This window comes from Coloeus monedula, assembly GCF_965178545.1.
Source record: "Coloeus monedula genome assembly, chromosome: 1".
Lineage (NCBI taxonomy): Eukaryota > Metazoa > Chordata > Aves > Passeriformes > Corvidae > Coloeus > Coloeus monedula.
In genome coordinates, this window is record NC_138781.1 from 272035 (window position 1) to 287465 (window position 15431).

General features: G+C 58.9%; 1 protein-coding gene across 3 annotated transcripts in view; it reads right to left on the reverse strand.

Moving 5' to 3' along the window:
• The window catches only part of AGAP3 (ArfGAP with GTPase domain, ankyrin repeat and PH domain 3), a gene marked incomplete at its 5' end in the record, with an annotated part of 110618 nt that overhangs the window by 77142 nt on the left and 18045 nt on the right, over nucleotides 1–15431 (reverse strand). Inside the window, one exon of one of the 3 annotated variants that reach the window (XM_082302643.1) lies at nucleotides 3529–4339. The exons of the other annotated variants lie outside the window; for them this stretch is intronic. Within the exon in view, the coding sequence (XP_082158769.1) occupies nucleotides 3529–4339 (811 nt within the window). Of the gene's footprint in view, nucleotides 1–3528; nucleotides 4340–15431 lie in introns of those variants that run through there. 3 annotated transcript variants of the gene reach the window in all.

The following is a 15431-nucleotide window of genomic DNA, read 5'->3' on the forward strand; positions in this document are numbered from 1 at the left end:
TGACTGCAGTCAGACACCTCTGCACTCACCGCACACCCTCTGGCCTCGTCCTAGGAACTGAGCCTTCCAGAGTATTGTCCCAACAGCTCCCTCCCTGACACCTTCCAGAACTCTCAAGCTTTTCCAAACTGCGGACACCAGACTGGCCTCAGCATCCAAGGCATCTCTAACCCCACCATGACACCTCTGCCTCTCACCAACACTCCCAGCTCAACGAAGGCAAGTACCAACACGAGGTGATATTTATCATGACCTACCCAACTCTCTACACAAACTTCACCCAATCCATGAGAAAACAGCCCCGTCTTCTCTCAGATGCCTTCCCTCACATGCCCTGCACATCAGTACTCCACACAGGAGAGTAAAGGGAGGTACCTTAAAGAACCTCAAAAAGCAGGGCATTTCTCTGGGAGAGGGGACACGGCTGTGATCACAGAATCATGGAATATCTTGAGCTGGAAGAGACCCACAAGGATCATTAAGCCCCACCCCTGGCCCTGCAAAGACACCCCAACAATCCCACCCTGTGCCCGAGAGCATTGTCCAAATGCTCCCTGAGCTCTGGCAGCCTTGGGGCCGTGACCATTCCCTGGGGAGCCTGCTCAGTGCCCAACCACCCTCTGGGGGAAGCACTTTTTCCTGAAATCCAACCTAAACCTCCCTGACACAGCTCCATGCTGTTCCCTCAGGTGAGGAATGCTTCCTGAGCCATCAGAGATGCTGTACCCATCACACAGACCCTCTATGCACAGGGACAACTCCAATTCAAAAACAGTCCAGTTTTCCCAAGACCATGCCAATTAGAGAGCCTCTTTGACATGGCACCAGCCAACACCTGGATACCTAGAAATGCTCTGAACCACTGACCACGATCACCTGGGTCAGTCCAAGCTGGCTGCACTCTGTGTCGACTTTGCTCCCTAATCCTAACGGCTGTTGCCCTCCCTTGCCCATTACACAAGGATCGGCTCTTTACATCTTTTTTGGGTAACAAACCCTAAAATCCCCCATCACCTCTCTGCGTGCTCAATCCCAGCCGAACCCCTCCAGGGCTGGGAGCAGCACTTGGGTGCATCCCCCTGGCTCTTGTGGGTATGTCTGGATGAAGAGTGTGGGGCTGGGTGGGTATCACAGCGTGCTGTAAACAAACCACTCCAGGTTCTGGAAACAGAGAGAGTGCTGGCTTGGCTCTCTGCCGGGACTCCTACATCCAGCTATTCCAAGTGCTGATAACCGCAGCTGCAGCTGCACCCCCCAGGAGGGCAAGTTGGGGCTGCACCAGCAGCTTTCCCAGGGCAAGGTGGGCAGCGCCCACACAGAGCATCAAAGTTTGTGGGATGTCAAGAGGGTGTTTGGAACACCATCGGCCTGCAAGACTGGAACGGGAATGGGGCAGAGACCTCCTGAGCAGCCCCGTCGGAGCAGCACTAAGGCTGTGCCCCTCCAGCCCTGGCTCAGAGGCCCACAGCTCCCACTGGAGGAAGCCATGGACCAACATTCCAAGCAGAGAGATGGTGGGGAGATGGGGCACAAGAGAGGACAAGCAGCAGCTACTTTGCTGTGCAGACTTCACCACTGCCTCACCTTCACACCTCACTGTCCCCAGGAGGACACAGGTTGGTGGGCACAAGGACTGTGCGGGTACCAGGAGGGTAATGAATGGTGTTCTCAGTGCGACAAAACCTGGTGTGAGCTCTGCCACACTGCCGATGGCAGCCTGGAGAGGTCATCCCTGAGCCTCTGCCTCCAGCACGAGCCACGGTGGCAAACGCTGATCCATGCAACAAGCAGTGGTCCTGCATGAGCTGGCTGGTCACTCACTGCTGCAGAGGCCCCAAGCCCCCCACACCACTTCCCACAGAAGCCTCAGCAGGGTATCCCAAAGATGGATCCAAAGGGAGCTCTGACCTGTCTCATGGAGGAGCCAGGTGAGAGGCGAGGACGCCAACCAAGTGCTCAACCTCAGCTGCTTCTCTGGGAATGCGGCCGCCGGGCCGGCTGCTGCTGGCGCAGCTCCCACTGGAAGCGGCAAGCAGGAACAGGCCCCCCGCTGCAGGGGCAGGGCCCGGCCCTCCCTGCCCGCATACACCCACATTCCCCAGCCATGAGCGCAGCCTCCCCTCTCCTGGGAACCTCCCGCCACCCAGCCGGCACCGGCACACAGCCCGGGCTGCCCTGCCAGCACCAGAACCCCCGGAGCGCAGCAGCATCCCGGCCTTTGCCTCGTGGTGCACGGGCAGCCCCCGCACCCACCGGAGCCTCCAGAACCCCTCCCTGGAGCACAGTGAACCTGAAAGACAGAGGGGGCTAGAGGATGGAGCCCCCTGAGCAGCGCTGCTCCTGTGCTGATACCTGTGGCCCAGCCCTCCCGGGAAACGTCTGGGCACAACGCTGTTCTGGACAGCCACTGCCCCAGGAGCAATCAGGTACCTCGGGAGCATGTGGGCTCCCTGGAGAGCCCGCCAGCCCTAAGACATCCCTCTGGCACCTAAGCCAAGCAGAGAACTGCCTCCACAACACCCAGATGCAGAGCAGAGCACTGGAACCCAGCGAGGCCCCCCGGGAGCGGGCGGCGGGGCCTGGCCCAGCCCCCAGCTCCATGCGTTCCATGCCTTAAAAAGCTGTGGATGCTGCTGTCGCCTCCCAGCCTGCCAGGCCACGGGGCTCGCCTGCAGCTCCTTCCACAGGGCCGGGAAGGGGACAGGGCACCGAGGCACAACCAGCACAGCCCCAGCTGAGGCCCCACACAGCCCCAGCGGCAGAGAATTCCCCACCAACATCAGAGAGTCAAACACCCGAGAGCTGCTTCAGCTGCCAGTGCCAGCTGAATGCCCAACCCCATGGGTGTTCTGTTCCTCTGTCCCATCACTGGTAATGCCACACCTGCTTTCTGCAGGCTGCCCCATACCCGATGAGGGTCCCTGTGCTCCCAAACACGTGGCCTCCACTCGGCCCCAGTGGAGGACCTTGCCAGGGATGGCTCTGGCTGAGCATCGCCCAGACGAGGCCTGGCACCAGGGAGCCGCTCACAAGACGGGTGTGCAAGGCTCCCCAACCCCCTGTGCTGCTTCACACCTCTGCTCTGACAATCGCCCCCAAACAGTCCCACTTGCCTGGGAGCCCACCAACAGCACTCCTCTCCCCATTCCACCGATGTTGTGGGGTAAGGGCAGGGAGGCTCAGCCCGCCCTGCTCTTGCTGGGACACCACCAGGGCAAGCAGGACATGCGACACACATGCTTGATTCCCAGGTATGTGGCCAGCAAGGGAACCAGACCCCAGAGCACATCCTCCCAAGCAGCCACACCACGGCTGCTCCAGCACGATGGCAGTGCCCAGGACACTGGAGTATGACACGACCCTGTGAACACTCACAGCAACCTCACTGCAGCCCAGTGCAAACCCTGCAGAGCACCAGGACAGAAGCCGGTGCCAGTGCACAGGCCAGGACCTCAGCTGTGACAGGCCACAGGCCCCGTGGGCACAGGAGGCTCTTGCCAGCCCAGCACTGCCCCTGTACTTACTTACCCAGAGCCCGCAGAGGACCCCCACCCAGGAGGACAGGCTCAACACCGCCATGGGGATCCTTGGGGCACATGCTGCCGGTGCTGCCACGCTCTCGCCGTCGGAAGCGGCTCGTGAGGAGTTTCCAGAGTCCCCCTGTCTGCACGGGGTCGGTGTGCAGCCGGCCCCCGACCCTGGTCAGCTCTGGGTACAGCAGGTCCCGCTTGCTGGGGCAGGTGTGCAGGGAGCTGGCATCACCCTCGCTCTTGGTGCGGAGGCGCGTGGGGCGCAGGAGCCCCCCAGACTCCGACCGCCGCAGCTCGTGGCCCCGGCGCAGGCGGAAACTGAAGCTTTTCCGCAGGGAGCTGAAGTTCTTCCTGGGGCTGGAGCCGCTCCAGCCACTGCCCCCGAAGAGGTTCCAGCGGCGGCTGCCCCACAGGGAGCCCCCCCGGAGGAAGCCGGGGCTCTCGGTGGGGTGCGACGGCCGGGCGGTGGGGAGGAAGGTCATGCTGCTGGGGCGCGGGCGCTGCGCCTCATCGGGGCCGTCGCTCTCGTCCTCGGGGCTCTGCCTGCGGGGCGAGCGCAGCCGGAGCAGGTCCAGGAGGCCGCCGCGGGCGCGGGCGGGGGGCGGCGGCGGCAGCAGCGCCCCAGGCAGCCCGTTCCCCGCCGCGCAGAAGCTCTTGGGCCGCCGGCGCTGCTGCTGCGCGGCGCCGAGCGCGGCCTGGACGGCGGGGACGCCCTGCAAGTCCAGCGACTCGCAGACGCTGACGGCGCGGCGGGGGCTCGGCCGCGGGGCGCCCCGGCCCGGCCCGGCCCAGCGCCAGCCTTCGGCCATGGTCAGCGGCGGGGCTGCCCCATGGCCCCACGCCCGCCGCTCTCCGCCGCCGGCGCGGGGCTCCCACGACGCGCCCGCATGTCCGGGCCGTGCTCGGCGCCGCCACCGCGGGGCTGGGCCGACCCGCCCCGGAACGGGCCGGGGCCGCCATGGGGATGGGGCGGAGGCCGCGGCCGCCCCGCCCGCCGCGCCCTCCGCGGGCACCGACGGCACCGAGTCCGGACCACGGGCAGCGGCGGCAGCGCCGTCCCGGAGCGGTGCGGGGCTGCGGCCCCGGGGCAGAGCAGGACCAGTCCCTGTTACCACTCGGCCGCGCTCAGTGCCAACGGCGGAGCCCGCACCAGGGAGCGGCGGCGCTGCCCGGCCGCCCGGACCCCGCCGTGGCACTCACCGGGACCAGAACCTGCCCGGGCCCCGCCGGGGCGGCGCCGAGCGCCGGGACCGGAACCTGCCTGGGCCCCGCCGGGGCGTTCTCCGGGACCAGAACCGGCCCGGACCCTGCCAGGTACCGACCGCCGGGCAGGGCCGGCAATGGGGACCGCCGGGCGGGGCCGGCCGCGCCCGCCAGGGGGCGCTGCGCCCCCGCTGGCCGCTGCTGCCCGCGGCACCGGCACCGGGACCCCGCCCGCCACCGGCAAACGTGCACGCGCACCCTCCGCCGGCCCGGCTCGACCCGCCCCTTGCGGCATCCTCGCGCCCCCCGCTGCCCTCCCCGGCCGCAGTCCCGCCGCACATCCCTCAGCCCGGCCCGGAGCTTCCCCTCTCCTGCCGGGACCCCCCGCTCTGGGCGCCCAGACCCCCCAGCCCCGGCCACACCGGCCCTGTACTCAGATCCAGCTGCTACCTTCTGCCTTCTCACCTTTCCCAAACCTGTGATGGGGCAGCGAACCCCTCGGCAGTTGCGTGATGCTCAACAGCCGCCCTGTGCTCAGGGACACCTGGGAACCGTCAGTTCCAGGGGCCCGGGCAGTCCGGAGCACCCACACCCTGGAGCACAGACCCCCAGGAGCACTGACTTCCAGAGCCCTCCCGAGCCCGAAGCACAGGGCACCAGGTTAAGTGTGACCACCTCAGCCAGAGCTTCACTCCTGTCTCGTTCCAGGGCAGTCATTTCCTTTGACCAAACCCACCATCACTCACCTGTGACCCTCCTTCCTGGCCACTGGAGTCCTGACTGTGGTACCTCCTCCACCTCTTCCCCAGCACCCCCCATTGCTGCCCGCAGTCCCTGTCTCCAGCATCACCCCAGGGCTCTCCTCCTCCTCCTTCTCCTCTTCCTTCTCCTCTTCTTTTTTCCTCCACACCTTTTCCCTCTCCCTGGCTTTCCTCCTTCATATTGCAAGTATGATCTGTGCTCTCTCTGGGGAGGAAAAAAAAGATGTCTGACTCCCCCTTAAACTATTTTTACCTTTCTGAAAGCCCTGTCTGCTGAGCCAGCCCAGGTCTCCTGCTTCTCCAGGCCTCTCCAGGGAACACCTAAACATCAGCACCTCCCTTTCCCCCTCCTTATACAGAAGTCTTTGACTCCACTGCCTTGACTCTTTCAAAATCCCATCACCTTCTTGGACTTTGCCTTCTCTTTGACCCCTTATCCTCCTCCTCAACAGGCCTCATCCTACCTCTCCAGTTTTCTGGATGCACCCAGGCCTCGGACACAGCCAAACCCCACCTAGAGCTCTTCCCCTCCCTACAGCACAGGCCAAGTCCCTTCCTGTCCCTTCTCCTTCCTCTCCTAAGCCCACAGGTCCCACCATCCACCTCCCCTCCCATCCCCGTCAGTACCACAGACCCCCATCATGGCGTGCAGGAGCAGAGGTCCCACCCAGAGCCTCTCCTGGGGCTTCACGTCCTGCTCCTCCCTCAGGTGTTCGCACCTGTCAGCACCAGCCCTACCCCGGCAGTTCCCCTCCCCAGTACCCGCTGCCGAATGCCCCGAGCAGTAGCTCAGAGCCGCCACTCCCACGCTGTGGCCATGCCCCGTGGGCAGACAATGGACACATCCCACTCCCCTCCCTCCCAAGCCAACGGGCACCTGTGCCCGGGACTGAGCAGAAGGTGCCTGACAAGCCGCCAGAGCTGCAGCTCTGCCATCTGTGCCAAGGTCACAGGAACATGCGAACTGCCAGACTGGATCTGACCTGCATGCACAGCATCTGCCATCCCGTCTCCCGGAGCAGCCGCACTGCAGCGAGAACGAGGAATTCTGCAGGAAGCAATTACAAGGGAATGTCTTCCAAAGTGCTGAACACCAGACAGGGCTGGCTGCGGGGACCAGGCTGTCCGAGCCAACCTGTCAAGAGTACCTCAGGCACAGGTACCTGGCTCTGGGCAGGGAACCAGGTCAGGACCCTCACAAGCTCCTTTCCACCATGCCTGGCACAGCTCCATGCTCCCAGGGATGGAAAGTTCTTCCTGTAGGGAGATGGGACCGTCTATATCCATCTCCTTCCCAACCCTGGGTTTAACACATACTCCAACAGCACCAGATGGTTCCCCTTCCACATGAGTCTCAGCTTTTTAAAATATTCTGGCAGGTTCTGGCTGTGAGGTGTCTCTGAATCACAGACTGTCTGCTGGAGAGATGATGCACCTTGTGCTGCTTGCTGAGGCAGGACCAGACATGCTGGATCCCCCTGACAGGGTCTGTCTGACCCGTCCCTTCGACCTCCCCAAGCCCCCTCCAGCACTATGACCTCCTCAAGCCCCCTGCAGCCTGTGACCTCCTTTCTGCTCCAGCTCTTCCTCCTCCTGTGACCTCATCCAAATTCTGATTAAATCTACTGAGAAATATGGAGAGTTCCCCTTAGCTGACAACATCCCTTCCCTGTCCTACCAGGGATCATATTTTTAAAGCTATTTGTGTTTCTAAAGCATTCCCTCAATTCTCTGCAGTTTGTCTCCACCTTTCTTAAACACAGAGCCAGAACCTGTGCACAACACTCAGCTGGAACCTCCAGCAGCCCAAGAAATACAGGTACAACACCTGCCCTCCTGCATCCCAGTAAGATACTGGTCTACACCACAGAAACAGCATAACACTGTTCTTGCCTAATTAGGCTGTTTCGTGGCAAAGGTTTGCAAACGCTGTGTGCACTGATATGTATACTGACATGATCCCCTTGACGTTATTCCTACAGGAAGAATGAAAGACGTCTAATATAGGCTAAAATGGAGCCTTAGATTCAAGTCCTGGGGTTGAGGGCTGCAGGGCACCTTCACACAGGTTGGGAACCTATACCCCAGGATGGGCTCAAACCCTGCAACACACGGGCTCCAGCTGCCTGAGCCCTCCACCGATGGAGGAACTGAGAATGAGACTAGAAACCACCAGGCTCTGACGACAGCCATCACTGAAACTCCCCACATGCCTTTAATGTGTCTCCTCTCTGGCAGTTTACACCATAACCATAGTGGGTTGGACTGGAGCTGTGTCTGTCTAGTGCAGGTGACAGGTGACAGCTCACCTGCTCACAAGCTGCTGGCGGGCAGCAGCTTGGCCCGAGTTCCCAGGGCTACGCGGGGCTGTAGAAGCATCTCCGAGAGCTGGGCAGTAACAGGGACATCGGGCTTTGGCAATCTGACCCAGAGCAGGTGCCTGGGGACAGAAGCAAGTTGGTCCCTTACCAGCACTTCTTTGAGTCACATGCATGGTGCAAACATTATGGCAATGAACATCTGGCTGAAATTAATATAATCCATAAGAGGCTTAACAACAGCTGCATGGGAAGAGTCCGAGAGCCAGGGAACATTCCAGTGCTGGTTGGCCCTGGTGTGAAATTCAGGGTGGAGACCTGAAAAGGAAAAGGAGTCTAAACCATGGTCAAATGCTCCACTGTGCTCCTCAGACCCCATGACACTGGTATCACCGCTCCCCCAGACCCACCAGCACTGGTATCCCTGTGTTCCCCCAGACCCAAATAGTATTGTTGCTCCAGAGAACTGCAGATAGGGCGACTTTGTTGCCAGGGAGATGCCCAGCTGGGAGGACGGGACACCTGCACTCACCATCCCCCGTGGGTTCAAAGGCACTGTCACTCTGCAGAGGTGCCTGAGTCCGGGGGCCCCCCTGCAGCCCCACACATCCAGCATGGATGAGGGACCAGCACTGCCTCGGCAGCTGGGGGAGGGATGAGGTTCCTAGCATGGATGGCCCCAATGGCTTCCAGTGCCCGCACAGAGGGCAGGTACCAGCAGGAGACCAGGAGCACGTGGAGACAGCAGCCAGCTCCAGGCCCGGTGTGCTACCAGGGCTGCCCGAGGCCAACAGCCCTGCACAGACCGTGCTAGCGGTGGAACTGTGGGCACCACTGCCAGGGACAAAGCCAGGACAGGGTGCAGGACAGGTGACAACACCGCACCTGTGCCAGGCTGCAGGGCACCCAGGGCCCTGGCACACACTGTCCAGCTGGAGCAGCAAAGCAGGAGGGCTCTTTGCAGTGCCAGGGATGGCAGACAAACCCCCCCGCAGCTGCAGGAGGACCCCAAGCGCTGTGTCATGACCATGCTGGAGCTACCGGGCTCCGCAAACCAGCTCCAGCCAGCTCGGCCATGCACCAGGAATACTGATGAGGCTCTGCCAAAGCAGAGTGTCCGGGGGCGCAGGCTCGGTGGCCCGGCCGTGGGGTGCAGCGCCGCAGCCCCCGCAGCCCCACGTCACAGCCCACGCTGCCAGCGCGTCAGCAGCACCGTCACTCGGAGGCGGTGGCGGGGGCCAGGCCCTGCCTGCTGGCCCCACGGGGCCGGGACAGAGCCAGAGACATCCTTGGCCCAAACAGGAGGAGGGAGAAGGAGACACAGGCGTCCCCTGACCCTGAGCAGGGTGATACATTCACGCTGAGTCCTGCCACAGGCTCAGCATCCACCACAGCACCACTGCACATCACACAGCACCACCATGGTAACCCTTTCCGGCCACCCCAAGCACCCCAAAACCCCTTCCAGTCACCCCATCTACCCTGAGCCCAAGAGACAATGTCTTCCTGCACTCCACTGACAAACACCCGCCCACCCCACAGCACCTGCACACCCCCAGGGTCTCAGGATGGAGAGGTGAGGCACTGTGCCAGGTCCAAGTTCTGGCACAGCCTCTCACTGCCAGCTGGACCCTCATGCCCTGCCCTGCCCTGTCTCCATGCCTGTGCAGCACAGAGCCCTGGGTTTAACACTTGACAGGCTGACTGACTTTCCAAAGCCTCTTGCCATGAGAGGTGCCTCAGCGCAGGTTGTTCCCTACAGTTTCCATGGAGAGGAGGAACAGGCCCAGCCAGCAGAGAGTTAACACCAGCTGGGAAGTAAGTAACAGTCACAGGAGAGCCCGACTCCAGCACCAGCTCCCTCCCTCCTCCCACACTGCCCACCCCCAGCTCAGGTCCTGCCACAAACCTCGAGCTGCTGATGAGGAAATTGCCACCTTCTCCCCCCACCCAGGATGCAGCGCTGAAGCAAACGCCTCCCTCCCACACATGCAAGGTCATGCCCATGTCACCCAAACAGGGCATGGCCATGCTCTTGTCCACCAAGGAGAGAATCTGAGCACCAAACTGCTGCCAGCCCTTCGAAGATGGCATCCTGCCATGGACCCTGTGGGGGTGGCCACGCTGCAGATCCTGCACCCACATGCTGCAAGTCAGACGTAGGGATGACAGATGTAGGGATGACAGATGCAGGGATGATGCTTCCTAAGCTGGTCCAGACCCTGGTGCCTCAGGGAACCCCGGAAGACAACGCTTTGGGATATTACCTACAGGGTGTAATACAAGATCAAGGCAGCAGCAATCACTTCTGCTCCTTAAGCCACCTCCAGGCGCTTCTGTGCGCAGAGACGCCCATATCAGTATCCTGACTAAACCTGCATGTAGTCTGGTACCTGCACTCCAGGGCATGAGCAGCCCCGCCATGCTGCCAGCCATGCACTGCGCTGTCCCCAGGCACTAGGCTGCTTCCAGGTACAGAGATGTTCCCATGGAACAGGACTGTCTCCAGGCACCAGAACGTTCCCAATTCCCAAGCTCCCCACTGGTGATGCAGGTATGAGCAGCATCAGCATGATTAGGCCAGACATTGTGAAAACTCCTTGGGATTTTGAAATCCAAAGACAAAAGGCCATGTGAAAATTTAGTTAGAGGACTAAAGAAGACCTCCTCAGGTTCTCCAGCCTCACTTTAAAATCTCTCCCATAACCATCACTTAAACAGTGAAAATCCTCCAGTTTATTTCAAAAGCAGCAAACAAAAGAAGAAATGGCAACAGAGTGAAACTAAAAAGTGAACGGTGCAGCAATGGGACTCAGAGGACATGAAAATCCACATGGAGATCAGGAGGAGAATATGGCAGGAGATGGAGGAGGCTGGAAAATCCCTCCAGCCTTGACAGAAAGGCAGAGACCCCACAGCAGCCTGCAAAGGATGGTCACAGAGCTGTCCTTTAGCTGGACCATGGAGCTCCTTCAGACATGACCGCACTGTGATGACGTTCATACGCCCAGCGGGTACAGGACATTTCTGCACCCGCAAGCAAAGCCCCCACCCATCCCAGCAGCAGATGGAGACTGGGCCTCCAAGCCAGGTCTGTGCCAACCGGACAGACCACCCATCCTCACGTTCTTCTGGCTCTGCGCACGCAGCATCGCAGACACCAATGACACAAGAATTTTGGGAAGAGCCAACCCCAGCAAAAGGTAGGACTGGAGTTGCATCAAGCTCCACAGGAAGGGGAGCAGCTCAGAATCCCAAAGGGATGTTCCCAACAGTGCTTCTCAAAGCTCTCCAAAACCACTCCTCCCTCCCTAGGAAACATGCAAAACAATTAAAGCCATGGAAAGATCCTGTCCTTCCGCCCTGTTCCCAAAGGCACCTGCTCAGGAACAATGAGCATGCAAAGGAAGTATTTTCAAAACACAAACTAAAAAGCTACTGAGGCTGGCAACAACACGGGATGCTCATGTGGGCCTGAGCACTCCAACAAATGCCATGTTACTGCTGCTCCCACCTCGTCATCTTCTGAGGCGAGTATGGTGACTAACAGCATCTGCACACACAGGCAGAGATTGTTTTGCTGCAAACAACAAGAGCCAGTTGTGAGAACAGTGTTAGTAACACCCCTGTATCCCACCTGGAGCAGGGGGACTGCAGTGCTCCAGCCCCCAACAACCTTCTCCAGCTCCCTCGTGGTGGACAGGCTCCAGACCCTGTGATGGAGCTTCGATTCTCACAAGCAATGGATTTAGAGAAGGAAATATCACCCTCGGGATGGTTAAGAAGTAGATGTCACCTGGCACACGAAACTCACCTTCACAACAAACACTGTAGGTGAGACTGTCCATTTCAGCAAACCCACTCATACCTCAGGCGCTGCTCCCAAGTCCTGGGGAGAGCCAGAGGCAGCCCCAGCCCAAGGCATGCTGAGCCAAAGACCCTGCTCCAGGCTGGCCAAGGGTTTGGTGTCTCCTGCTCCTGCTCCCACTTTGGCACGAGGGTCCCAGCTCTGATCCCTGGAGCAGCCCCTGCTGGAAGCAGCTCCCCACGCCATCCATCTCCATCAGTGCTCACCTTTACAGACCCCAGTGGCCTGAGGAGCCTACCTGTGTCTAACCCAGGCATTTTGGGTTCCTCCCCAAGGCCTCTGCAGAGAGGCCAACCACCAACCACAGACAGCAGAAAAACCCAGAAACTGAAAGCCACAAGCCGCAGCCAGAAGGTGGGATGGAGGGTGCAGGTCTTGCACTGGTTCTCTGTTCCCACCGTCCCCTGAGGTTCCCCTGCTGCAGCCACAGACACCTCAACCTGCACAGGCTCATCCTCCCAACAGGAATAGGTACCACGTTTCACCCCAGGGCCCCAGGAGGGACAGTCCCTGCGTCATTCTGCCCGGCTCACACCCTTGGCCTCACCAACCCTCACCTCGTGTCTCCCCGCCAACGCCGGGGCCCAGCAGGGCCCAAGGGGTCCCAGCTGCCTGACCAAGTCCTGGCAGGGCCCAAGGGATCCCAGCTGCCTGACTGAGTCGCAGTGGGGCCCCTGACTGACCTGACCAGAGAGAGTAACAAGGGAGACCTCAACTTCCCCCAGCACCAACACCAACTTCCCGTGTGGTCGGGGCAGAAGGGGATGGCTTTGAGTGCCTCGCACCACCTTGGATTTGGAAGGGAGAACCATTCTTGATGATTTTTCCAGGACCCAATACAGACACTAAATGCTCACAGGAGAGGATGGATCCCCAGGAATCCCCCCAAACCTGCCTCAGCCCAGTTTGTATTCATAACTACACACTGAGGGCCCCAGTTCTTACTCCACTTCACACATCTCATGTTGACCATTGACTCTTCCAGTTTCTTCCTGAGGTCACTCTGGACTAAACTACCATAAAGAAGCCTCAAGGTATTATTTAATCACTAACACCTTTCACTAATCCCACTGCTTGGGAGCTGTTCTCAGTGTCATGGAAAGTAGATCCCATCAAACTACGTCACTCAGCACCCACTTCCCTCCTTTAATTCTCCACTAATTCTGATTATGTCAGGCACTCTGCTGCTCTCTCAGGGATCGATATCAGCCTAACTGCATCCTAAATACCTGAGTCATCCACGGATCCTGCTGAAGACTGGCACAGCATCAGCCCACTCCAACCTCACTCATCTTCTCACAGCCAGCTCGCAGGGTGCTCTGCAGACAGCTCTGGGTGCCAGCTGCCCAAAGCTGGGAATCTGAAAGCACCTGACTTTGGCAGCTGCTGTTCAGGACTGACCAACCATTCCAGGGAAGAATTTCACCTCTCCAAGCAGGGATGGAGATGCTTACACTGCATAGCTCCCCACACTCCATGTTTCAGACAATACAGACAAACATCACAGCTAAAAACATCCCCGTTCCCAATAAACCTCCCAATTCCCAGTAGGCACTGACCAGCTGGATGCCAATGGCCACTCGTGTCCCACCTCTTTTGCTCACTTCCACTCTTGATCTGTGTTCTGTAACACCAACTCTTCCTCTGTTTAGGATCAATTCTGTGCCAGTCCCGCTGTTCGGATGTGCCAGCCACTCCGTGTGCCAGGCTGGCTGTTGGCACAGCTTCCCTCATTAACAGGGCCTTTGCGTGATTTGGGCACAAACATGACATTCTTTGGAACTACTGCATTTGCTATTTGTGTTCTCCCTCCCAAGCCCTGCAGCTCATAATTTTATTGGTTTTTTGGCTTTAGCAACACCAACCTCCAAAACCAAACGGCAAAGGGTGAGTATCACCCAAACACTTTGCCCAGGAACAGCATCGCTGCTCCAGATTTGCAGGGCATTATGGGGGCTGTGAGGGACAGGGAACATTGTCCCCTCCTTCCCCATCCACAGGCAATCCGGTACCAAGGAAAGGGCTGGCATGGCTCCCAAGTACAGGGTGTGTGACAGGCACACGGAGAACAATACAAAGCAAGGAAACCCTGTCAGCTCAAAGCATTACTCAAGGTGGCAGAAACAAAGAGAAAGAGACGCAAAAGGACCTTAAAATACCGAGTGTCCAGCTGCCAGAACAGCAGGTGACTGATGAGAAGCAGAATCATCAGAAACAAGCAATTCTGATTTTACATCTGCAAAAACAAACTGCAAGTTCTCACTACTCAGATGAAATCCTGGGGTAATTCTCAACAACTCTAAGAAAACAGTTCCCAGAGAAGCTGTGGCTACCCCATCCCTGGAAGTGTTCAAGGCCAGGTTGGATGGCACTTGGAGCAACCTGGTCTAGTGGAAGATGTCCCTGCCCACAGCAGGGGGGATGCAACTGGATGCGCTTCAAGGTCCCTCCAAACCCAAACCATTCCATGATTCCATGATTCTGTGAACATCAGTCCGCTGCTCAGCAGCAATCAAAGAGCAAAGAGGGTGTCAGCCATTAGTAGGTACAAGACAGGGAATATCCCAACACTCTTGTCCTCACCCACAGGCTTCACCCTCTCCAGTGCTTCTGATCTGGGTCTCAAAAATAAATGGAAGGGAACTCCTAAAGGTACTAAGAGGGGCAGGAGATGACTGACAGGATAGAACAGCTACTGTACAGGCAGCCTGGAAAGGAAGATGGCAGAGGGGGTGTGAAGTTTTCCATGCTGGGAGAAGAAAGGAGAAGGGCACTAGGGAACAATTTGTCACCTGTTTCTTCCAAAGCAGAAACTTGGGGACATCACATCCAATTAGGCAGGTCCAAAACAGGAGATTTTTTCACATAAAGCATCAGTGTGAAATGTCTCATCAGGGCTGCAGCGGCACTCAGCGAACACGCACTCAAGAGGACGATTGGCCAAACCCAAGGACAAAAGCTCCATGTGAGGCTACAGAAACACGAGATGCAGCTTTGGGCTCGGGAATGGCTTCCTGGGAGCAGGAAGGGCACAGCCAGCCCACGCACAGTGGGGCAGCAGCATAGGGCGGGCAGGGGGCAAAGGAGCCCCTGGAGCCCCTTTGGCAGCCACACAAGGAGGGGCCCCTTGCCCCCCTCTCCCCACGCCCCCCGGTGCGCAGGCCGAGCTGCTGGCAGCGCCATGGCTGGGGCTGTCACACCGTCCCCGCGGCGCCGAGGCCCAGGGCTGCCAAACCCACATTCCCACCAACATTTTCCATGCTCGCTCACTGCATCGGGATGGTATTTATAGAAGTTTCAGCAAAAGCAATTCAGACACTTCCCAAAAGCTGGCTGGGGAAAAACAAGGCAGCTTGGCCAACGCTGTACATTTTTCCAGCTTTGAGTGAGGGATTGAAGAGCTGATCAACCTCCCAGCTCCAGGCTGGAGCCCAGTGCTCTAGACTTTGATCTGCCAAGCCACAGTGGGCTCTGCTTGGGGCCCAGCAAGTGTTTCCTGCATTTCCAGTATTTCTCAGATGAAATCTTGGGGTTATTCTCAACAACTCTGTGAAAACATTTCCCACAGAAGCTGTGGCTACCCACCCCTGGAAGTGTTCAAGGCCAGGTTGGATGGCGCTTGGAGCAACCCAGTCTAGCGGAAGATATCCCTGCTCATGGCAGGGCATGGGACAAGATGAGATTTAAGGTTCCTTCCAACCCCCAGAAGGTTCTGGGTTCTATGACCATGGCGACTGTGGGATTTTCCTCC